This window comes from Mytilus californianus, unplaced genomic scaffold (genome assembly GCF_021869535.1).
Source record: "Mytilus californianus isolate M0D057914Y unplaced genomic scaffold, xbMytCali1.0.p SCAF_5, whole genome shotgun sequence".
NCBI lineage: Eukaryota > Metazoa > Mollusca > Bivalvia > Mytilida > Mytilidae > Mytilus > Mytilus californianus.
In genome coordinates this window covers 77,706,239-77,733,636 of record NW_026262701.1, presented here as the reverse complement: position 1 = coordinate 77,733,636, position 27,398 = coordinate 77,706,239, and the positions used below count along the sequence as shown (strand labels likewise).

General features: G+C 31.3%; 1 protein-coding gene and 1 long non-coding RNA gene across 2 annotated transcripts; both read right to left on the bottom strand.

The window, feature by feature from the left end:
* Positions 1-3,517: 3,517 nt before the first annotated feature.
* Positions 3,518-7,844, bottom strand: LOC127701535 (uncharacterized). The gene is made up of 2 exons (XR_007982097.1): positions 6,123-7,844; positions 3,518-5,725 (listed from the first exon to the last, which is right to left on the bottom strand). It is a non-coding gene; the product is annotated as an uncharacterized LOC127701535 (long non-coding RNA).
* Positions 7,845-10,515: 2,671 nt separating this feature from the next.
* Positions 10,516-27,335, bottom strand: LOC127701509 (porphobilinogen deaminase-like). Its single transcript, XM_052205400.1, has 11 exons — positions 27,286-27,335; positions 23,331-23,403; positions 19,703-19,752; positions 18,743-18,876; positions 16,383-16,460; positions 15,124-15,199; positions 14,213-14,326; positions 13,587-13,745; positions 12,771-12,824; positions 11,841-11,942; positions 10,516-11,153 (listed from the first exon to the last, which is right to left on the bottom strand). The coding sequence occupies exons 1-11, from the start codon at positions 27,328-27,330 to the stop codon at positions 10,920-10,922; spliced, it is 1,119 nt and encodes a 372-aa protein (XP_052061360.1). The 5' UTR covers positions 27,331-27,335; the 3' UTR covers positions 10,516-10,919.
* Between the last annotated feature and the right edge of the window lie 63 nt (positions 27,336-27,398).

Below are 27,398 nucleotides of genomic sequence, written 5' to 3'. Positions count from 1 at the left end.
TATTAAATTATAAGACTGCTTACAAAGTTTCATGGCAATAGGATATATATTATAGACAATATGACTAATTCTATATTGAACTTTGAGTGTTAAATTTAGACGTTAAAATTGAAAATTTTCAACTATCAACAATTGAGGCTTAAAAAATTAAAATATTGCAAAAAAATACTTTTGAAATGCCTTAATATATAATATATTATGTATTAAAAGCAATAGAGTACTCATTTGATTCATCAGACTTATCATAATTATTAAAAAGTCAAATTTATATGAGCCTGTGGCTAAAAATGGAGGTTTTCCAATGAAGGGGGGCCTTACATGAAGATGTAATATTTTCCAACAATTTTAAATTTGTAAAGCTTTTTGGTTATAAATAATCCTTACATATGTATTTAATGTACTTTAAATGGAAAGAAAACTTACAAATAACATATCACATTAGCTTAAAAGGGTCTTAGGCCAAGTAAGACTGAAAATAATTTAGGGTCAATTTAGGCCGTATCACATATTTACATTTAAAAATGCATATTGAAGCTATATGAAATAAAATTTTGTGTCTTTTCTATCATTTCTATACTCAGGTGACATGATACAATAAATCTGAGCACAAAAAGACTCTTGCATTCAACTTTTTTTGCAGACAGTATGGTCTGATACAAAGATTTTTCACTTTTTAGTGAAAAACATGCATGCAATTTTAGTCTCAACAGGCTTATATTTGAACCACTTGCTATCCTACAGAAGAAAAGAAAGGTATTATGTGACATAAAACAGGTACAAAAGACATTGTTAAGTGCTTTTTATACAAATTTAGTGAGGTCTTTATAATGGACTTCAACTTTTATGTTCCAAGCTCCTCACATTTAACTTGATCCAAACAGGGCGTTAGACGAGGATCATATATACAACACATTTTGCGCATATTGTCTGAGATAATCTTCTTTTCTGTAGATTCAGAGTTCACAAATGAGTAATACAACTGGATTGAAACATAGAAACACAAATATTGACACATAAAAACCTGTCAGATAGAAAGTCAGAATGCCACTTATGCATGAAAATTGAAAAAGCTATGAAATGCTTATTTTGACCATAAAATGCCAAAATTGGTAATTTTTGCAGAAATTCTATCAAATAAAAGTTTAAATCCTTTAGTTTTATGCTATTTGATAAATTGACACCATCAAATCATTCAGGGAAGTTGCCAAAGTACAGATTCTATATTTCCTGATTTCACCTCTTAGGTCCGAGTACACAGTTATTTCGTAGTGCATTTCTTTTAGACAATAAATGGAAATTAAAAAAATCCCACCTGCGCTTTCTCAATTATATTTTTACAGTGTGTTGTACTACTTTTGGGACAAATTATATCAAAATTATAGAAAACTTCATCGGCTCTAACTCAAAATATGGACAATTTCATGCTAAGGGGGTCTTCAAATCTTTTGACAGCTTCCGATGTGCTAATTTTTAACATTTTTCAGCTGGACCAAATCACTACTTTACTTTAAAATTCATGACCCAAATTTTTTTACAGTGTCATTTCACCCCCCTACTTACTATTTGAGTCATAAAACATGGAGAAATAAATTCGGAAGGGGTATAAAAAAAATCGACAAGTAACACACTGTCCACACTAGGGACTATATTCGTGGACAACGAAAATCAAAGGACGATAACTGTGTACCCGGACCACATGACGTCATAGTAAAGTACTTTCAATTTAAAATTTAAAAGACAAAACATTTGTAAATATGAATTCTTACAGAACAGTCTGTATAAAATATCAATTCTAATATGACATGCTTCTTTCGCTTTGTAAACAACACTGTGATAAAATTCTCAATATATCTATACTTAGCGCAGACTCAGAGATATACATAATAATGGATGTTACAATATACCTCCCTCGTAAATCTACATGTATTTGAACCTATTTGCAAATACTATGCCGATTTTATTGTTTTTAAAATTGCAATTGAAAAAGAATACAAAACTTTTATTATTATTCCGGTGCATAACAAAACTATTAATGCACAATAGCTCAGAGAAATCTACAAAATCAAAATAAAATAAAATTCCGCGAAAGTCCATTAATGCTTTTGGTGCATTTAAGTCATTTTAAAACATGACATCATACAAATGAAAACGCTAAAGCTGAAGGTTTTTCCGTTACGTGAACCATCGAAATTCGTATAATATTACATTAAAATGGATTTTTGAGGTAGATGTTGTTTTATTTTCTATTTTATTGCATTATTCGCATATTTACTGATTTCAGCAAGTCAACATGGCGGCTCCTTAGTTACGAAATGTCAACTTTGGATTTGACGGTAGCTTACGAGAAAAACATGTAAATTAAAAATGGCAAATGTTGGGTTTGAGAATTAAAAGAATTAAGCACATTTTTCCTAGCGGTTGTTTACGAAATAATTCATGCAAGCTACAGATTTATTAGAATGTTTTAGCTTTATCTAACAGGGAGTAAAAAAGAACAGCCACACAAACGGCATACCCACCCTTGCTTCAGTTTTTTAATGACAATATTTGTCCTATTAGAATTGAAATAATTCATGGAAGCCATAGATTTGTTGGAAATTTACACATGGCCTGGGCCGTGATATTCGTTAATTTGATCCCTGGGTAACGCTCAGGATAAAATTCGAATATCAGGGCCCAGGCCATGTGTGAATTTCCAACAAATCTATGGCTTTCATGAATTATTTCTTAAATAACACATAGCTGAGAGGGTGATAGAGCAGATTGTTTCCACTTGAAAAAACATTGTCAACCTTGGCTTCAACTTGGTTACCCAACCGACTCTACTTTTGAGCGCCAACCCTAAGTCATTTTATTTCAGTCGTTAAGTGAAAAATTAACTGAACTTGTGTCAAAAGCGAAGTCAAGTTGCCAATAAAATAAATCCATTGCCTGATACATCTCAATGTTCACAATCGTGAATATGACAGCTGTTTTAAGAAACTCGTGACTCATGTGATGAAGTAAACATTTTGACGCCATTTTTTTCCCCAAACCATTAACCAAGGGAAATAATCCAATTAATAAAATTACGGGTAAACTCCGACTATGGACAACTTTGACCACGGCAAGACGCACCGCGAGACTTAAAAATCATGTTGCAAAAAATAAAATGAAAATATAAAATAAATTGGAAATACCGACCTACCAACCCTATTTTTTTTAATGATGTAACCTTAAACAGACATATATTTTTGTTTGGCTTAAGCCAAAAACTGCATTTTCCCCTATGTTCTATTTTTAGCCATGGCAGCCATATTTGTTGACTGACCGAAATAAATAACAAACTTTATACTAGATATCATAAGGATCATAAACCTAAAGTTTGGTTGAAATTAGTAAAAAAGTTTCAGAGAAGAAGATCTTTAAAAAAAAGTTAACCATGACAACAGACGATGATGATGGATGCTAACTGATGGCAATAGCTCATGTGGCCAGGTGAGCTAAATACAGACTATATGTAAAATCTAAGACAAGATTCAATAAATCAGCAATCTCACTTTATTTAACCTTTCAATATAATACACATAAATAACAACTATCATAATTATACAGGTAAAATATGCACATCTATAACAAATATTAATTTTCTTATTTAACAAACAGGACATGACAACTTCACAAATTATTACAATCATTCACATTGTCATATTATAAATTGTTGTTCACTCTTATAAACATAAAAATCTTTCCACAACAATCACGTTAGCATAAACTTAAAAGAAAAAAAAACATGAAAGATTATACCATAGATATTCAGTCAGAATGCTAAGGACACATTGTACTACATGTACCTTTAACAAAAATGAAAATAAAAGAATTATGTGTCCACGAGACACATATGCTCCCGTTTGTAAATATGCAAGTTAATGTACTAATTCAAACCTATCATGTCTATTGACATTTGTTCCTGTATGTTGTCTTAGAGATTGGATGGGGGTTTGAGTTCTCTCATTGTTCAATAACAAACAGTAATGGGGTAACTCGAGAACAGTGGAAGTGAAGCCACTCTAATTCAAACAAGTATCTGTGTGCAGCTTTTTACGGATTGGCAATAATTAATCTCACATTTTTGTCCATTCTTCAATAATCACAATAACTAATACATGCAATAATTTCTGAATTTACAGTAAATAACAATGAGACAGCAGCTCACCAACACAAAGTCAACATTGTAAAAATAGACATAAAGAAGTAATCAAGCACCATTTTTTTTAACTTATCTCCTTTTGTGTCAGTCAGTGGTGACTGTATGGTGACCTCTTGTTGTCTATTTTGGAAGACTTATGTTTTAGTGCTTTCATTGACATCTTTTTTCATGTCTGTTTTTTATTTACAGAAATGTGAACTATAACACATTCATACACTCTCATCATTTCAAACAAATACATGCACTTAATAAACAAAAAACATATAACAACATAATATATAACTCTGTCATAAGCACCAATAAAATTTAAATAAAATAAAAAAATAATATACATCTAGTTTTCTAAGTCTGCTAAATCATCTTTAAAATTAATATACTTCTTTTTACTCCCATAATATTTATTTATAAGTCTAAAGCAAGGGTCTGGAAATTTTTTCAACATGATTTCAGTTATCTAGCAAAGTGTGATATTGTATGCAGTTTCAAATTTCTTGTTTACTAGAGGCTAGGGGTGAAGCAAAGATGCAGTTACATAAATACATAATTAAATAAACTATTAAAATATTACCAGGGTATTGATGGTTCACATAATTTGCTTGTAATTTGGAAAACGGGAAGTTAAATTTTCTTTATGTTCCTGGCCACTTACCAGGTGAATAAACAGCCTGTGGAAAGTAAAACAATCAAAATACAGATGAGTAAGAGTCACAATTATATTGCAAGATACACACAAAATGTCAGTTTTATTACCTGACAAGTATTTTAATGTTGGACTGATTCTATGCATGGCATTCATGTGAGTAAATAACCAAATGACCAATCTTCTTAATTCTGAAAGCACCAAGATTATGAATGTTTATCTCACTAATGAATGGCCAAAACCAGAAAAAATTACCCTTCACAGACCCTTGGTCTATGAACACCTCTCAATACATGTCACAGGGTTTAACAAAATTCAAAAAATAAAAATAAAATGCTTCGCTGGGGCGCAGCTTGATACGACCGCAGAGGTCGAACCCTGAACAGTTGGGGCAAGTATGGACACAACATTCAAGCTTGATACAGCTCTGAATTTGGATTGTTATTAAATATTTGACACAGCATAGGTTTCTGACACAGAAAGAATGTGGTCTAAGAACTTGAATTTTTTTAATTTACCTATTATGGTCCAATGTCCAAAATCAAAATACATGGTTAGATTCAGCATATCAAAGAACCCCATATATTCAATTTTTGTTAAAATCAAACAAAGTTTAATTTTGGACCCCAACTTGGACAAACTTGAAAACTGGGCCCATAATCAAAAATCTAAACACATGTTTAGATTCAGCATATCAAAGAACCCCAAGAATTCAATTTTTGCTAAAATCAAACTAAGTTTAATTTTGGACCCTTTGAACCTTAATGTAGACCAATTTAAAAAACGGGACTTAAAATTAAAAATCTAAATACACGGTTAGATTTGGAATATCAAAGAACCCCAATAATTCAATTTTTGATGAAATCAAACAAAGTTTAATTTTGGACCCTTTTGACCTCAATATGAACCAATTTGATAGCGGGGCCCACAAATAAAAAATCTAAATTCATGGTTAGATTCAGCATATCAAAGAACCCCATATATTCAATTTTTGTTGAAATCAAAAAAAGTATAATTTTGGACCCCAACTTGGACCAACTTGAAAACTGGGCCCATAATCAAAAATCTAAACACATGTTTAGATTCAGCATATCAAAGAACCCCAAGAATTCAATTTTTGTTCAAATCAAACTAAGTTTAATTTTGGACCCTTTGGACCTCAATGAAGACCAATTTAAAAAACGGGACCCAAATTAAAAATCTAAAAACACGGTTAGATTTGGCATATCAAAGAACCCCAATAATTCAATTTTCGATGAAATCAAACAAAGTTTAATTTTGGACCCTTTTGACCTCAATATGAACCAATTTGATAGCGGGGCCTACAAATAAAAAATCTAAATACATGGTTAGATTCAGCATATCAAAGAACCTCATATATTCAATTTTTGTTGAAATCAAACAAAGTTTAATTTTGGACCCCAATTTGGACCAACTTGAAAACTGGGCCCATAATCAAAAATCTAAATACATGTTTAGATTCAGCATATCAAAGAACCCCATATATTCAATTTTTGTTGAAATCAAACAAAGTTTAAATACTGGACCCTATCTTGGACCAACTTGAAAACTGGGCCCATAATCAAAAATCTAAACACATGTTTAGATTCAGCAAATCAAAGAACCCCAAGAATTCAATTTTTGTTAAAATCAAACTAAGTTTAATTTGGACCCTTTGGACCTCAATGTAGACCAATTTAAAAAACAGGACCCAAAATTAAAAACCTAAATACACGGTTAGATTTGGAATATCAAAGAACCCCAATAATTCAATTTTAGATGAAATCAAACAAAGTTTAATTTTGGACCCTTTTGACCTCAATATGAACCAATTAGATAACGGGGTCCACAAATAAAAAATCTAAATACATGGTTAGATTCAGCATATCAAAGAACCCCATATATTCAATTTTTGTTGAAATCAAACAAAGTTTAATTTTGAACCCAATTTGGACCAACTTGAAAACTGGGCCAAAAATCAAAAATCTAAATACATGTTTAGATTCAGCATATCAAAGAACCTCATATATTCAATTTTTGCTAAAATCAAACAAAGTTTAATTTTGGACCCTTTGGACCTTAATGTAGACCAATTTGAAAACTGGACCCAAAATTAAAAATCTAAATACACTGTTAGATTCGGCATAACAAATAAATAAATATGATCAAAGATTTTACAAATCTAATGCGCCATACTGTGCAATTAAAGATTACTTCTTGAAATTTTTCAATATTTGAAATTTGAAAAAAAAATAATATTTGAAGAATAATTCTTTTAATTTCTGAAATCTGAAATGAGAAAAAATTGCCCCCCCACAATTTCTTTTTACCCCCCCCCCCCCTTTTTCCCCCCAAAAAATTCTTTCCCTCAAGATATGGTCATAATCTCAATTCAAATTTCCAATGGAGTTGGCAACCATAATTACCCATTTAAATTTACCATAGTGCTAACTTAATCTATTTTATAATAGAATTAATAAAAATATAGTGTCAAATCTTTCATATGGATTTTTTTGTAAAAAAAAAAGATGAAAACATTTGCAGATATTTTTACTGGTCTTCCTTTATAAATATGCATTTCTTTAAACATAATTTAAAAGCAGTGTAAGGGAAGTAACCAAAACGTTGTATTTGGATTACCTCCCTTACACTGTTTTAGATTATCTTTATTGTTCATTAACCATTACTTTATACATAATTTAAAAGCAGTGTAAGGGAGATAATTTCAATGATGTATTTGATTTATCTCCCTTACACTGCTTTAAACTATGTTTTGTACTAAAGTATTTGTCCATTAACCAGGACAACCTTGTTTTTCCCCCTTTTTTGCCCCTAATTCCTAAACGGTTTGAGCCATAACCCCCCAAAGCAAATCCTAACCATCCCTTTGTGGTATGGAAACTTGTAGTATAATTTCAGAGAGATCCATACACCGTTCCACAGTTATTGTCTGGAAACTAGAAAATGCTCATTTTTGGCCCCTTTTTGGCCCCTAATTCCTTAACTGTTGGTACCATAAGGGTGCTATAAACAGTTTCGTATAAAAAACTAGGGGTTATTCCCCGACTAAAAATAACCATGGAGGGAAATCCCTTTTTATTCATATAATTGGTGAAAAAGTATCATGTTTTTTGTATTTGATTGTATAAATTAGTTAATTAGCTTTCAATTTAAACAGGTTAAATGATTAAAATAATTTTAAAAATTAGATTAAATATACATGTTTTGAGGGGAGACAACACTGTAAACATCCTGTTGTTTTGGCAGTGAAAATTGAAAACTTATTTGCAGCCACTGTAGCTCTTTTCGAAGCAGGAAACCGTACCCTGAAACATGATTTTTATTAAAGGCCAGGTAAAAACCTATGAATTTCATACAGTTTTGATTATGGAAAATGTGCCTGTATCATGTTTACATGGGTATGCACATGAGCTGATTTCAGGTTTTTTATGTTCAGATTAGCCAACTTTTTCCCCATTTTCTCTGGATAGAACTTTTTTACTATACTAAAAGTACACTATATTTTTATTTCAATATAAACTAGAGACAATTCTGATTCCAGTGATATCTAGTTTTATACAAGTATCTTTATTAACCATTCCACCACTAAGGGTCACTTAGACATGGTCCCTTAAAATATGACGTCATAGAAAAAAACTGTTGATTGCACCCTTAAAGGGTCAAACATATAATATAGTGAGGTTTTAGCATAGAGATGTGTTAGTGAATGGAGTAAAACAATTCTGAAAAATATCATATGGCATGCATACATTAATTTAAAAGCATCAGTTTGGTATATTTAATGCAAATATTACAGATTTGTACATAGCAACCAGATATAAGAAAACCAGACTGTGTGCAAATTTTGAAGTTTTTTCATCTTTTTGCGACGTCATAATAATATTTTTATTCATTCTTTCATATATTTGGAACCAAAAGTTGCACATGAAAAGTGTAGATTTTTTCTACTTTGACCTTTACTACTGATCAGTGTAACATACATTTTTATTCATTATATTATACATTTGGTACTTTTTATAGTCAAATAGCTACAAGTGCCATGCCTAAGAAATACACTATTTCAATATTTTTCTCAACTCAGCTACACCTTAGTTCATATAATACTAGGGACCAAATCTTTTTAAAGTAACTTTATTTATGTTTATTTCATAGTTTTTATTCTATTTATTCAAAAGAAACCCAATTTTATGATTTTTTTTCTTTGTATAACTGATGAAAATGTGATACAGGAAATGTTTGGAATATGCCAGTTTAACTATTTGCCACTGGCCAATATGCCAATACTATGCGACATAAAAAATGAGCTGTAGTTTCACTATCGATGGTCACAATCCTTAAAGTAAGACATCATTTTAATCGATATAATGTACAGATTCAGAAAAATAGAGAATTTTTTATATATCGCAAACAAAGTTTTGCTTAAGGGTGCTATAAACAGTTTCGTATAAAAAACTAGGGGTTATTCCCCGACTAAAAATAACCATGGAGGGAAATCCCTTTTTATTCATATAATTGGTGAAAAAGTATCATGTTTTTTGTATTTGATTGTATAAATTAGTTAATTAGCTTTCAATTTAAACAGGTTAAATGATTAAAATAATTTTAAAAATTAGATTAAATATACATGTTTTGAGGGGAGACAACACTGTAAACATCCTGTTGTTTTGGCAGTGAAAATTGAAAACTTATTTGCAGCCACTGTAGCTCTTTTCGAAGCAGGAAACCGTACCCTGAAACATGATTTTTATTAAAGGCCAGGTAAAAACCTATGAATTTCATACAGTTTTGATTATGGAAAATGTGCCTGTATCATGTTTACATGGGTATGCACATGAGCTGATTTCAGGTTTTTTATGTTCAGATTAGCCAACTTTTTCCCCATTTTCTCTGGATAGAACTTTTTTACTATATTAAAAGTACACTATATTTTTATTTCAATATAAACTAGAGACAATTCTGATTCCAGTGATATCTAGTTTTATACAAGTATCTTTATTAACCATTCCACCACTAAGGGTCACTTAGACATGGTCCCTTAAAATATGACGTCATAGAAAAAAACTGTTGATTGCACCCTAACCCCCAAAATCAATCCCAACCTTCCTTTTGTGGTATTTAACCTTATGGTCAAATTTCAAAAAGATCCATTCACTTAAACTAAAGTTAGAGTGCGAAAACCAATATGTATTCGGACGACGACGACGACGCCGGACGACGACGACGACGCCAACGTCATACCAATATACGACCACAAAATTTTTTTGCGGTCGTATAATAATAATAAAATATCACAATGAATTGATAAATGCAATATGCATTGATTATGATGCACTGTCATACTCACAGGTCACACACAACTATTATTTGTACCAGTAAAATGACTGTTTTACAAAATATACTAAGTAATTGATATTGCAACTCTACATAATTACATTAAATATAAATATTTCTTTTACCTATCATTAAAATTCATTCAATATTACATACAAATTACAAGATTCTCGTTCACCCAATGTTTATGAATCCTAGTATCAGTTAACTGTCTCTTACATATGTACATGTACATGTATGTATGAAGGCCTGGATGGGGGTCATTTATTTATGTATTATTCAATTTCTTATGTCATTTTTCTGTATTCTTTATATTTTTTGCCCATTATTCACAATTCTTTATTTTTTTTGCCCATTTTTCTGTAGATTTGTCACATTATTTTTTATTCTATAATCCCCATCCAGCCCCTCATGTATTTCCTCTATAGCTTCCTCGCTCAGAATAATGAAGGTCATGGATATAATCCAGAATGGGTCAAACAGAAGACTTTAAAACTTGTATTTCTTGCTCAGATTCAGAATAATGTGTCAAGGCGGTTTGGAATGTCTTCCTGCAGACTTTGACTTTGTTGGCAAGCAGGCTAGGCAAATCAATCAGTCAACTTCAAGTAGTGATCATCGTCATATTGCAAACATGTTATTCTTCTGAAAATGGCTGAAAATTTGCCCCACTGGAGGTAAAACATCCATCTATTCATAACGTCTTGTAAAAGTTTGTAATAAATAGAAAATATATTATTATTTCACAGATCCACTTTCAACAGCTTTGATTAATTCTTTCTTTCTTTTTTCTTCCATTACTGCCATGGCTGTGTCTTCTTTAGCTTTTTTTAGTATTGCAGCACCCTCTGGTGTCAAGATCTTTTTGGCCAATTCAACTCCTGCTGCCATGATAGCATCTAATGCATTGTGGGATATGTCTGAGTGTTCTGCTATTGATATGTATTGTTGTACTCCTTTTGTTGTACGCATCTGCAAAAAAAAATCAGGAATTAAAAAAGATCTTAATATTCTAAATACCTGTATTATATTTATATAAACAACAAAGGAGTGTGACTTGTAAATGATTTAGCAATTCATCAGTACCGGTATATGATAAATATGACTCAACACATTTTCTCTCTGCAAATAAACAAAATGTGTCTTTGACATGGACCTCCATTTCAGTATACAATTCTGTTTTTTGAAATAAGACTCCTACTTGTTCAAACAATTTATATGGAATATATTCGTAATTTGAATAATGCATTCCACAGTTGATGATTTCAGTTTTTAAAGATGACACTTTTCATAGGTAGAAATAAAAGTAGGGAAAAATAAATGACAAATTCATCATTCTTTCCAATTATAAAGAAACATAACTTGAGAATATTGAAAACAACTCCAAATTCGAACTTGATTTGTGTTTGGTGTTAATAAGCATTCCATATGAGTTTCATAACATTTGGTTGAGGCACAGTAAAGTTAGAGAACGGAAACCTATTATGGGACATACAAACAAACAATTGGGGCATAACAAGATTCTGACAGAAATTTGTTTTAGAGCTTTAAAAAATCATCAGTAGTAGGACTATAGCATGAAACTTTACATTAAGCCAAGTGTAGATAAAATTACCAATACATTCAATAGAACGTATATGTATTAGTAATATTTCCTACCTTTTTCTTTGGAGGTTCAATGATTTCAGACAGATCTCTGTCAACACTGTCCTGAACACATTGTTTACCATCTACGCTGAATACACCTCCTGTTATAGACAACTGAAATAAAAAAGAAGACATTTAGATCAAATAAACTGTCATGTTTTCTTTTATGAATTGAACTCATTGTTTATCTGGAATAAGCTGTAGACTTTTGTGTATCTGTAAAATTCTGGTTAATTTGGATAACTAGTGTAAAAGCATATCATAAATGCAATTATTTCCATAAATAATTTCCTCCTTTACTTTCCTAAATTAATCATTTTTAGACAAGTTGAAAACAAATTCTGATGTATTCAACATATACTCCCAACAAATTTTCTAAAGAGGAAGATACATACAACATTCTCCAAATAATTACAAAAGCACTTAAGGGTAAAGATTGCTGTCATTTTACAAGAATTTCAAGATAATGCATTCTGAAAGAGGAAAAAACAAGAATGTGTCCATAGTACATGGATGCCCCACTCCCACTATCATTTTCTATGTTCAGTGGACCGTGAAATTGGGGTCAAACTCTAATTTGGCATTAAAATTAGAAAGATCATATCATAGGGAACATGTGTACTAAGTTTAAAGTTATTGGACTTCAACTTCATCAAAAACTACCTTGACCATAAACTTGAACCTGAAGCGAGACAGATGGACGAACAGACGGTAGAACGAACAAATGGGCGCACAGACTGAAAAACATAATGCCCCTCTAATATCGTAGGTGGGGCATAAAAACAACCCTTAACTATCAAACAGACTTTTTAAAAATACCAAAATTTTTAATGTAGCAATTCTTTTAACTGACTATACCAAGTTTATTAGGCTTTAGTACTGAGATATGAAATACAGATTTGTTTTATACTTAATGTTTTGTGATTTACTGAGGAGTTTTACCTTTGAATCTTTTATTTCTGTACAAACAGCTACAGGTACACTACAACCTCCTTCCTATAAAACAGAGAACAACTTATCAAAATCATTTCAAACACATAATAGTATTTACAAATAGGCTCGCATTATATCAATTTCATTTAACAAATTGCTATTATCATGTCTTTTTTCAATTATCTTTTTGAATCAGGCCATTGAAAATCAATGCTTTAAAAATTGTAAAAAAATTAAAATGGGATGCAGTGGAGAATTTACTTAAAACTTCTGTTTTTTCTTATCTATCTTTTCCCAAATTAGACATCATACAAAGTTTTTGTTAACTAATTTTTTAATAATTGTATATGACAAATGATAAATTTTGCAAAACAAACTTTAAATTTACCACTGAATGTTGATTTTGTTCAAATATTGGAAGCTTCAACCTGAACAGCACAAATTAGCAGGAAAAAATATGCACGTGTATAGTTGAATGTGTTCAAATTTTTTCTATTGAATAAGGAAAGTAAATGCCTATTCAAGAGGGAAAACTCTCATTGAAATGATAAATGTGCAATGTCCTTATGATACCTTTAAAAATTATTTTATTGATAAATTTATTTAATGACTGTAATATTTTTTCTGTCTATGAAGAAATAACCTCAAAAATGTGGTGCACACTGAATAACCCACATAGCAGATTATTTAAAAGTGTGCACCACATTTTTTAGGTTATTTCGATTGATGATGTCACAATCACATGACAAAATTATGTCTATGAGCTATGACAAAAAACTTTCAACCAATCAGAAGACGTGTTACATCCAAAATTAAATTATTTACCAGAGTTCTTAAGAAAGCTCTTTCAGCAATGCATGCCATGGTTGTATCTGGGTCATGTATATGTGCCAGAAGGTTTAGTGTATCTGTGTCATCAGCTCTACATTCCACAGCCTTGGCACCCTGACTAACAGCATACATACAGACGTCAGCAGATAAAATCTGTAATCAAAGAAACTTGATAACAAAAGAACTATTTGTTCACAAAAAAAATCTTTGGTAATTGTCGCTACATTGCTTACATGTACCATACAAGACTGCCTCAAATGAGGATGTGATCGTCTCAAATGTGGATTTGAGCGTCTCAAATGCTGATAGGCGACAATGATAGCCTTTTTCGAGATACAGACTTAAGAACGTTGATTTTTTAAAATATTAAAAATATGTGTCTCATCCTACCGTTGAAAAGACAATTCAGTTCCGTTAAGGCTAAGGAAAATAATTTATTTTGCCTTCGGTATAATGCAGAATGCACGAAGTCTCTAATAATAAAAAATAAAGGGTGCACATATCGACCAATCAGGATAAGCCATATTCTTAATTCTGAATACCATGTTATCTTCATAAAATGGCTGCACCCATAAAGTCTAATGGTTTATTGTAACCTATAAAATTATTCAGTTAAATACCTGAGAAACTCTATCTTCCCAGCCCATCCTAATCAGTCCTGCTTCAGCTAAGATGATAGCATCATATTTTCCATCTTCATCTAATTTTCTAAGTCTGGTATTCAGGTTACCTCTCTTTACAGAAGTTAAGTAAAATTTGCTTTTTTTTTATTACAAATCTTTCAAAATGGTAAATTTATAATTTTTTACCAAGTATGTTAATTTTGTAAAACATCAGCAACATCACAAAATTAAACTTGTCACTTTGCTTAGTTTCTTCTGTTACCTATTCTAATATCGGACTCAGACTTCTTTTAAACTGAGTTTTACTGTGGGTATTGCTGTGTGTTTGTTTATTCCACATTAGTTAGAGGTATAGGGGAGGGTTGATATCTCACAAAACATATTTAACCCCACCGCATTTTTGCACCTGTCCCAAGTCAGGAACCTCTGGCCTTTGTTAGTCATGTATGTATTTTTTAAATTTTGGTTCATTCATATGTTTAGGAGTCTAGTTTGATGTCAATTTTCGCTGAACTAGTATACATTATTGTTTAGGAGCCAGCTGAAGCCCCCCTCCGGTTGTGGGATTTTCTCGCTGTGTTGAAGACCCATTGGTGGCCTTGGGCTGTTTTCTGCTCTTTGGTCAGGTTGTTGTATCTTTGACACATTCCCGTTTCCATTTTCAATTTTATTCTACTTTAAAAGCACAGAAAACTGACATTTAACAATCTCTATAAAAAGAAATGAAATACATCAAAAGTAAATCAGATAAATTTAGCTTAAATCATCTATCAAACTGAATTAACATAGATTTTATCCACTTCTAATGCTAAACCTATAAATTTAAATAATTCTGTTAAAATATGTGTATCTGTATATCCTTTAATATGTTTTCTTCACCAAAATTTAAACAGATAGACAAAGGATACAATGCTCTCAAATGTAAGGCCTGGGTATTTCCTCTGTAGCTGTGATTGTCTTCTCAAAGAACTGGTCCCAATCACACTAAAATTACAAAATCACATATTCAAAAAACATGAACATTTCATTCCACAAATAAGTGTTTTTATCTGTCTTAAATTTTTACTACCTATTATTTCATCATACAAAACAAGGTCTAACATCTCTTTAATAAACTAAAACGGCTGCATCATATCTCGATATGTCTGTCATCTATATTTCTATCATTAATTACCTTTAAACCCTTAAAAATGCCATAAATAGAAAAGTTTAATTTAAATTATTTCATATATTTCCCAATCTGATTGAAGTTAAGATTCTGTGTACACACTTTGCTTACAAGGATCTTTACAACACTCTACTTTCAGTTTTTAAAGACCTTTCATAATCCTCTTGTTTTGTCGTAATGAAACTCACCTTCAAAAATTTTGAGGTAGAAAATTCATTGGCAGATGTAATACTGTAAATTCAGAAATAATTGTGTGCATTTATTATTGCAACTTTTTAAAAACGGACAATAATGCGAGATTAATTATTGTGATTTCAGGAAAATCTGCATACAGTATTATGTATTAGAAATCAAAATGCGAGTTTTTATTATTGCGATACTCACCCAGTCGCATTATTCGCATTAATAAAACCTCGCAATAATTTCTGAATTTACAGTAATCACCAGAATAATAGTAAATTTTGGTGTTGTTAGATCCTTGTAAGCCTAGCATGGACACAGGATCTGAATTTTAATCAGATTGGGAAATATATGAAATAATTGAGATATACTTTGTGGTAAAACTGAACAGCTCACTTCATTTTACTTGAAATTCATTCACTGAAGATACATGTATGTACCCATATACAAAGAGGGATAACTCAAATATTTTGTAAAATTTGATATCTACTTTTTATCATGTTGAGATATGCAGCATGTTTAGCAGTCATTCCCAAGGTTGACAGACATAGGGCAAAGTCCAGTAAAAATCGGTTTGGTCAAGTTAAGTGATATGCATTACTGGACCAAACGACCGTTTAAATTTTTGATTTTGTCCAAATCATATGTGTAATGTCCTGTAAAAAAGAGTCTGGTCCAGTTAAGAAGAATGGTTTACTGGACCAAATGTCCAGTTGATTTCTCAAAGCCTTGGGAACCACTGATACTAGTATCATTATGACATTCTTAATAACAATTATAAATTCTAAATATAAATACTACATTGATAAAGGTACTAACCTTCCGTCTTTTAAATCTTGTATTTGTTTGCCTTTATGTTTAGGATGCATTACAACAGCATCATAAGGACTGTCCCTTCTGTTAAAAAAAATTAAGAGAATGTTATTCACTGTCATATACTATTATGAAGATACTCATTTTTTATTTTAACTTTAAAGTAAAGGCTAAGTAATTAAATATCCTGTAATTTTTATCACATTCTAATGCTGTTCTGTTAGTTTTAAATGTAGAATAGAAATGGTGGGATATATATATTTGGAACTTGTTTTTACATGTAGGTGCAAATTTCACATATATTTGAGAAATTGATTGCTTCAAAATGGAACTTTGTACAAGACTTTTTTTTCTTTAATTCTTTATCATAACAGCATTATTAAGACTTCAACACTTGCATTTCATTTTTTTTTCCAGCCTTTTCCCATGTCATTCCTTCTAACAAGAAGTAACCATGCATAGCCTACAGCCCAATTAAATATTCTAAATGAATCATCCCATATTAGACATGATTTATATGTTTTACAAGGGATCTTATTTTGTATCTTGTTTAATTTGTTAACAACTTGTTTAACATATATGATAACTATATTGTATAAACTCTTTTGAAACTGAAAACTGGACATTTATGTTGTATATGTTGCATCTTTGCTGTTACATGTACTGTGGTTTTTGTGTAGTTGCAAAATAAATGCATTTCAAAATTTGTTCTAAATCAATTACCAGTAAAATGCCAGGTAACTTTATAAAGAAATAGCACTTGCATTTTTTTTACATTTGTATATGAACAAGAGTGCACACTCAGAAATGTCTCGCCTGCTTTACTGCCATTGATTTTATGTTGATAGCCCTAAATATAAAGTTTTACTACAAGTATCACATTAACTTATCATGATCCAAGAAAATGAGGTCAAGGTCAGATAAACCATACCAGAAATACATGTACACCTTACAATCTGTGATTCCATACATTGAATATAGTTGACCTATTGCTTATAGTATACATGAAACAGACCAAACCATGAAAACTTTATATTGACCCATGAACTATGAATATGAGGTCAAGGTCAGATGAACCCTGCAAGACAGACATGTACACTTTACAATCATTCCATGGATCAAACATAGATGATGTATCAAATATAGTATCTAAGAAACAAACTTAACCACGAAAACTTATCATTGACAAATGAGCCATAAAAAAGGTCAGATGATACCTGCAAGACAGATATATAAACATTACAATCATTCCATACACAAACACAGTTGACCTATTGCTTATAGTTTAAGAAAAACAGACCAAAACACAAAAACTTAACATTGAGCAATGTACTGAGAAAATGAGGTCAAGGTCAAATTAAAACCTGCCAGACTGACATGTACATCATAAAATATTTCCATACACCAAATATAGCTGACTTATCATGCTTATTGCATACAGTATTAGAAAAATAGACCAAAACACAAAAACTTAACTTTATCCACTGAATCATGAAAATGAGGTCAAGGTCAGATGACACCTGCCAGTTGGACATGTACACCTTACAATCATTCCATACACCAAATATAGTAGACCTATTGCTTATAGTATCTGAGATATGGACTTGACTACGGAAACTTAACCTTGTTCACTGATCCATGAAATGAGGTCAAGTGAAAACTGTCTGTCAGACATAAGGACTGTGCAAGGTATGCACATACAAAATATAGTTATCCTATTACTCATAATAAGAGAGAAATTAACATTACAAAAAATCTTAACTTTTTTCAAGTAGTCACTGAACCATGAAAATGAGGTCAAGGACAAAGGACACCTGCCAGTTAGACATGTACACCTTACAATCATTCCATACACCAAATATAGTAGACCTATTGCTTATAGTATCTGAGATATGGACTTGACCAAGGAAACTTAACCTTGTTCACTGATCCATGAAATGAGGTCAAGTGAAAACTGTCTGTCAGGCATAAGGACTATGCAAGGTATGCACATACAAAATATAGTTATCCTATTACTCATAATAAGAGAGAAATTAACATTACAAAAAATCTTAACTTTTTTCAAGTAGTCATGTGCACTGAACCATGAAAATGAGGTCAAGGACAAAGGACATATGACAAACAGAAACTTCATAACATAAGGCATCTATATACAAAGTATGAAGCATCCAGAATTTCTAACTTCTGAAATATTAAGCTTTTAAGTAGTCAATTAACGCCGCCGAGGCCACAGCCGCCAGATCACTTTCCCTATGTCAAGCTTTCTGCGACAAAAGTTGCAGGCTCGACAACAAAACAACAAGTCTCTGAAAAAGGCATTATGCTACTTTCTATTACCATGATTACATTACTTCAAACAAACTTACTTGCACACACTTCCTATCATTAATCCTTCAGGCAAGGTAGTGGGCAAGTCTTTCAATGAATGTACAACCATGTCAACTTGTTTAGTTTCTAAGGCAACTTCCAACTCTCTTGTGAAGAGATTCTTTTCTCCAATCTAAACATATAAATGTGACAGGTTACCAACAGAACTTGATGGGCAAAATAAAAACATCTTTCTTATATATTTGAATCGTACATGTTGTATGGGGTGGGTGTTCTAAATAATTTATATATTTGATGTGCAGGACTTAAAATGCTCTGAACATATATTTTTTAGATGTGAATTAGATAAAACCATTGGCCATTTTTCATTTCTATGTTTTATGACTAGAAAGGCTTGTAATTATACCAGTTGACTTTTGTAGAATCATGAAAAACAGGTTAGAAAGTCTTGTAATTATACCAGTTGACTTTTGAAGAATCATGAAAAACAGGTCAAGTTTCTTGATAGCTTACAGCAAAAGGTATCTTTAAAATAGACAGTCAATGTAAATATATGTATGGTTCCTGGAGCACTTTATAGCTATTCAATAATAGATCAATATATCATAACTGAATGTTTACAAGGAAGACTAACAATAAGTCTGACTTATATTGTCATGTCATTATATACATGTAAATAAAGTTTGCAAATTTACAACTGCCTTCAGCAATAAAACATGTATTCAAGTCACTACTTTTTCTTCAGTAACATGTCTTTCAACTTTCTTTTTTCTAACAAGGAAATTTTTGTATTTGTACATGTAAATCAATGATGTTTAAATATTTGGGAAGAAAAACAAGGTATTATCTTTAATGAATTAATATATTAATATATGTAACAGATTTTCAAGAGGTTTCCTACTTTATCAAACTTTTATCTACCATGTCTTTATTGTCCTGATTGTTAACACTTATATTATGAACCCTGGACCACTTAACATAAACATGTACATTTATACCTTTGATAAAGCAATATCCAGTATTTTGTCACCAGTTGTAGACATGGACACTGAAAAATGTAAAAACAAACATTAGTTGACTGTTCCAAAAATCTATATAAAATTAAGGAGATGTGGTATGATGGTCAATAAGACAAGTATTCACCAAAAAAAAAAAAAAAAAAAGAATAAATAATTATGTATCCTTGTTTGAATGTACAAAGTATCTTAAAATACAAAAAGCATGGATTTTTTTTATTGAAGTTATAATTCTATCTTCATGATCTTCTTATTATACTGTTTTCAAATTTAAATAAAAATTGACATGAATTTGTGAAGCAAAATGTGACCTTAACAACTAACCCAGTTTAAATAAAATGCTCCGCTGGGGCGCAGCTTGATACGACCGCAGAGGTCCAACCCTGAACAGTTGGGGCAAGTATGGACACAACATTCAAGCTTGATACAGCACTGAATTTGGATTGTAATTAAATATTTGACACAGCATAGGTTTCTGACACAGAATGAAAGTGGTCTAAGAACTTAAAAATTTTTAATTTACCTATTCAAACCATATCATTATTATTTGCTTTTATATATAAATCAGAAATAACCAATTTAAAATGGAAAATTTTAAAGAAAAAAAAATCCCCCCCCCCAAATTGAACCGGTACCCCCTTATGATTCATCACCCCCAAACTCAATCCCAGCCTTCCCTTTGTGGTATGGTACCTTGCAGTACAATTTCAGAGAGATCCATACACTTGAACACAAGTTATTGTTTGGAAACTAGAAAAATGCTTGTTTTTTTGCCCCTTTTTGGCCCCAAATTCCTAAACCTTTAGGGCAATTACCCCCAAACTCAAACCCAGCTTTTCCTTTGTGATATGGAACCTTGCAGTACAATTTCCTAAAGATCCATACACTTACACACAAGTTATTGTCCTGAAACTAGAAAAATGCTTGTTTTTTTGCTCTTTTATGGCCCCTAATTACTAAAATTTTGAGGAAATTAACCCCAAAATCAATCCCAGCCTTCCCTTTGTGGTATGGTACCTTGCAGTACAATTTCAGAGAGATCCATACACTTGAACACAAGTTATTGTCTGGAAACTAGAAAAATGCTTATTTTTGGCCCCTTATTCCTAAACTTTTTGGGCAATTACCCCCAAACTCAATTCCAGCTTTCCCTTTGTGATATGGAACCTTGTAGTACAATTTCATAAAGATCCATACACTTACACACAAGTTATTGTCATGAAACTAGACAAATGCTTGTTTTTTGCCCCTTTTTCCTAAAATTTGGAGGCAATTACCCCCAAAATAAATCCCAGCATTCCCTTTGTGATATGGAACCTTGTGATACAATGTCAGAGAGATCCATAGACTTACACACAAGTTATTGTCATGAAACTAGAAAAATGCTTGTTTTTTGCCCCTTTTTGGCCCCTAATTCCTAAAATTTGGAGGCAATTACCCCCAAAATCAATCCCAGCATTCCCTTTGTGATATGGAACCTTGTGGTACAATGTCAGAGAGATCCATACACTTACACACAAGTTATGTCTGGAAGTTACAAAAATGCTTATTTTTGGCCCCTTTTTGGCCCCTAATTCCTTAACTGTTGGTACCATAACCCCCAAAATCAATCCCCACCTTCCTTTTGTGGTATTGAACCTTATGGTAAAATTTCATTGAGATCCATTCACTTAAACTAAAGTTAGAGTGCGAAAACTAATGTGTCTTCGGACGACGACGACAACGCCGGACGACGACGCCAACATCATACCAATATACGACCACAAAAATTTGTTTGCGGTCGTATAAAAAGTAGGTCGTTTGATCAATATTACTTTTGGAATACAAACATGCATATTAGACAATTAGCATGCCTTAACAACTTTGATATACATTACAAGCACAAGTTACATGATTTTTTAAGTTTTTAGTTGAAAAGACCAAGCCTAACAATTTGATCAGACTTCTACATGTAAATGAACTAGTGATTTTCATTTATAAATCATTGATCTTGATTAAAACAGTTAAACTGTTCTGTAAAACTTTTGCCTGAACTTAAATAATTTACCAATCATAATACAATATACATTGATTGTACATATGTTCTGTGTAAAAATCTGGTCAGCTGGTACCTTTTCAAAATTACAAACAATAAAAAAAGTGTATCCTTTTCATCCTTTAGTAAACGATGTACATTTGTATATGAACATTCATGATGCAAAAACAGTATCACATCCACAGTTTTGCAATGAAAACAAACAATATTTCACAATAATGGGTAATTTTGCATTTACTCTGTTAATTGTCATAAAGAGATCTTTCATCTGCCATTATATATGCATACCCAAAAACTGAAAACAAATAAAATTGAGAATGGAAAAGGGGAATGTGTCAAAGACCCTTCCCAAGAGCAGAGAACAGGCCAAGGCCACCAATGGGTCTTCAACACAGTGCGAAAATCCTGCATTCGGAGGTGGGCTTCAGCTGGCCCCTAAACAAAAATGTGTACTAGTTCAGCGAAAATGGATGTCACACTAAACTCCGCAACATATAAATGAACCAAAATTAAAAAAAACATGAAAGACTAACAAAGGCCAGAGGTTCATGACTTGGGACAGGTGCAAAAATGTGGTAGAGTTATATAAACATGTTTTATGAGATCTCCCCCCTCCCCCCATACCTCTAGCCAATGTAGAATGTAGAATAAACAAACACACAGCAATAGACATAGTAAAACATTTTTTTTTTAATGCCAATTGGTCTACTGCAGTTCTACAGTCTACCATATATATGATAATCATGTATATCACATTACTCCATTAGCAGTTTTTCTTACCTTTACAGGCAGATTAAAATGGTTTATGCTTTTTGTGTTTTGTTTTTCTCCGAAATCAACAACAATGAATTGCCCATGGGCTTTGCAACTTTAAAAGAACCTTCTATAGTTTTGATATGGAAACTGATGGACCTTTCAAAGTTCAATATAACTGTACGACAATCATGACAATGAAAGAAACTTCATACTTGTATTTGATGTTAGTTTTACACAAAATATTCTGAATTTCCCATTATCAAAATACACGCAACTTGTGTTGGTGGAACCTTAAATTAATAGAAAAAACATTGAAACCTCTTTGTTATTATCTTGTTAAAATATATAAGCACATTGATTGATCTGTTTTATTGATTACTTTTCATTTTTGTAAAGTCTTTTTGCATAATATTTATAACATATTTATGAAAAAAAAAATTCAATTGTATACGTCACAGATCTATATTTAGAGTTGAATGACATTATTACTATTGAAAAAGTCCTAATATTTCACTGATAATTTTTTAATTCACAGGTAGGATTATTTTCAATTGTTAAAGTCGTGTCTTTAAAAGCTTTCAATGGATAATATACCGCTGAGGTAAATTGATGACGTACTAAAAATAAACAACCAATGTACAAAATGTTGTATATCCTTGTTTACACTCCAGCGAATGTTTCAGTTGCTAGAATAAAAACATTTCCTTTAAAATTAAGCCATTAAATTGTAATTATTGGAAATCATGCTTTGTAACTTTTATACCACTTAAAATAAGGATATCGAAGTCTAATTTTCATTTTAATGTTTAAATTACCTACCAATTTCAAAGTCAACATCCTGAGTGACTTTCTTCAAAGCGTCTATAACAGAGTTTGTCTGTATCAGGGCTAACTGTAATGACAAAAAAGCAAACATTTTTAATACAATCAAGATGGACATCATCCAATAAAAGTTGATACATGTACATGTACATAGACCACCATTTACTTAACATTTAATATGGCCTAATCTGCTCTGTAGACAAATCATGATGGTCTAAGTAATTCATCTTCAGTAATCACTATCGTCAACACTGAGGTTGTAAGATTGAACCCCACTTGTGGCAAGTGCTTTTGATGCCGACCCTTATATTAAATTGACTAGGATTTGCAGTTTTCCTGTGCAAGGTCTTCAGGTACTCTGCTTCCCTCTACCAATAAAATCTGGCAGAATGTTGTTAACAAGGCTGCTAAAAAAATAGTTTTAAAACAAAACAATCAATCAATCCATTTCTAGTGGTGATTTCTTTAACATATTACATGTATTACATTTGTACGTTTTACATGTATGAAGAACTTTTTCATATAAAACATCTATACAAACCAAAACTATCAATATTGTTGTACTTCATGAAGTATATAAAGTAAAGGTATAAGCTATCCTGAATTGGGGAGTTATTTTCTACAATTTCTATTGACATTTGACTAGGTTTTTCTACTAGCATGGCTTAGGGACAAAAAAAACTGCTCAAATGTTTTCTACAAACATAACTAATGACTGGAACCTTACAGGATTTAAATTCTCATTCTACATGTTCTATCTTCAAAAGCAAATTTTAGACTGAAATCGATTTATTGATTGTTGGTGTTTAATGCCACTTTACACACTTGTCTTTATAATGGCAGCCAGTTTTTTATTGGTGGATGAAGCAAGAGTCTGTAGAGAGAACCTTACTAACCTTTGGCATAAAAACTGAAAATCCTACATTGTCCTAGTCAATAAGATTTGAGTAAAATGTGAATGTACCTGCCACTTGCTTGGTTTGATCTCACAACCTCAGTATTGACAGGCTATAGTCACTGATAGTGATATAGTACATTGTAGAGTAACTACATTTTTTTACTAGACCAGTCAGCCAGCTAGACCCCATTAAGACTGACATGTACATATCAGTATATACAATGTATGATACAAATACTATCAATAAATCATTAATATGTTTTATCTTTTCAGCAAACTAAGTTCCATAATCATGACAATGGAAGGTTTCAAATTCTGTCTGATCACCTCACAATTTTGAAGAATTTTATTTCGGTTGGACAAGCTTTTGAATAGTGTCTGATAGAAATTATAGCCAAGCAATTGCAACCACTATATATCTTATCATCAGAAATATTGTCTTTTGAACCATATATGATTTTACATTATTAAAAATGTAACATGCTGTCCACAGATTTGTTTTAGTCTGCATGACTATGGAAATCATATACACATGTTAACATGACCAGTCACCACTGTTACATTTAGATACAAACTGGTTAAAATGTTAACAATACATGAATTACAATTAAACTTCACAATACATGAATTACAATTAAACTTCATATTCTTCCAACATGTCCAACAATTCACATTTTAAAAATAGCAAAAAAAAAATGTAATTCTTCAAAAGGACAAGAATTTTTCTATATGATCATAAATATATATAAGACGACTATAAAACTACAATCAATTATTATAAGTCAAGGGACAACATGTCACATAACAATCAATCAAACACAGAAGTATTGTAAAATATCATACAATTACCTCCAGCTCTAGGGTTCTTAAAAATAAAAATATCTGGGCAGGATATATGTCCAGAAGGTCATTGAGCCACCATTAATAAATAGATAAGTTTTGATTCAAGCTAAATTTTTTGCTTATTGAAAACACTATATCTGTGCACTGAAACACATGTCTGGGAATAATAATAATCGGAGATGATATTGACAAATTAAAGAAAATACAAACTACAAATGGTATATGTGCATTCATGGTGATGTAATCATGGGGAAAATGTCAATGATAAAGCAACCATCCCAACTATGCAAGGATCAATTAAATCTTGTTCAGTATTTATGTTTTAGCATTGATCAGTGTCATACTTATGCTGTTGTTTTTCTTAATTTACAAAACATGAAATGCATGCACATGATGCATGACATGAACATGTATGAATAACTGTTTTAAAAAGTCATCAATGTGCTACTTTTGTAATTTGTTATATATGTTTTTTTAGAATTGCCTGGTAACATACATTTTTAGCTACATTGTATGCAAAACAAGACAAACTGTTTTTTATAAGGAAGATGGATGTGGACATTCATTTAAATAAATGATTGAGATAAAGTACTTGATAATGACAATTTAAACATGAATACATTCTTTACCTTTATAGGACTAAGGTTTTTCATCAGTTTTATGGAAGAATGAAAATGATAAAAATTCAGTCTTGATTTTATCTTAGTACATGTACATGTACAAATGTTAATAGTTAAAGGCTAATGGAATCTATTTTCAAAACAACTAGCTATACGTCAATGTACTATGTACATCCCTAACATTCAATGTACCTGTAATCCGAAATAAATCCTTTAGCAGTGTTGGGTGAATAATTGACAAGTTATTTTTATTAAAGGGACAAAGACATTCATATATAACTAACATGACTAAAGACAGTCCCTAATAATAACACAATGTATTATATCATTTATTGCACCTTTTAATATATCCCCAAAATTCATATTATTTTTTGGCACAATTAGTTGGGTACATGTACATACAATGTACATGCATGACATGTATGCTGGGATATTCTGATGGTTATAATTAAACTCATCATCGGTACCAGGATTAAAATGTTGTATGCCAGACACGTGTTTTTTCTTCATTTCAAACAACCGTTCTTTTTAAACAAAACAAACACATACATGTACATGTAATATTCAGAATATGATATAGTTAGAACACAGATTCATAAAATATTACACATTTGCGTAGGTCAAACAAGTGAAAGCAGTTCAGCATCAGCAACTGTTTTTAATAGACTATTTATTTCACTAAATAAAAAGAGATGGAGCTAACTTTAGTTACTAAGCTACATATCAATTTTTTTGTCCTGAACCAAGGATATTACAAAATACATGTATCTCTATTTTTGCTATGAGTGCAGAAAATTTCTGTTTAAATAACAAATTTGAAAAAAATAGATTTTAGGTTCAAGTAATTCATAAATGAATACTTATTGGTTTTTAACTGCATTCCATTTAAGATATTTCTATTTTTGTCCCTAAAACTTCAAGTCTTGCACCAAGAAAAATGTTTTCAATGAAACTTTAACATAATGATAAAAATTTTCTTTTTACTTACACATTCTTAAAAGTGTTCAATTTTTTTTTTAAGATCAGACTTTCAATAGAATTTTTAAATCCTTAGTAAAATATTTAATAACATTATTACAAGGTTTGATTTTCAATGGCAGATCAAGGGTTTTGGAATGGATGGCAAGCTAATATAGTAATAACCAACAATACTGTATATGGGGCATGTTTAACATAGATCTGTTTACAAACAGCAGTGGATCAGGTGCCTTTCACTTTAGCACCCAATTCAAGTACTTGCAAAGAACAAAACAAAAGAGAATATAAATATTACACCTGAATCAATTGTACATGTATACACCAGAAAGAGGAGATGTAGCAATTTTTATACATCCTGGTCAAAACCGGTTTGAGTGATAGGGAATGTGTTTAAGATACTTAATGCTTGTTCCACATGTGTTTCTCATAATAAAAAAAAGTTTGGTCATTTCCTTATCAATACCCAACAAGTTCATTACATTCTCGATGACGTAACATATCGTGACCTCTGAGTCTAACATCTCCATGTTATGTAAAATTACTTCTCATTTTAATGTTTATTGTCTCAACACATATGAAAGTATTGTTCATAACTAAATATTTAGATCCTTACCTGACTTTTCCTAGAACCAACTCGGAAAGTTTTTCGGTTTGACATTTTACAGGATACGTCTGTTGACATCAATAACAATCCACGTGTGGCTTACTGAGTAGGAAAAGTCAGAG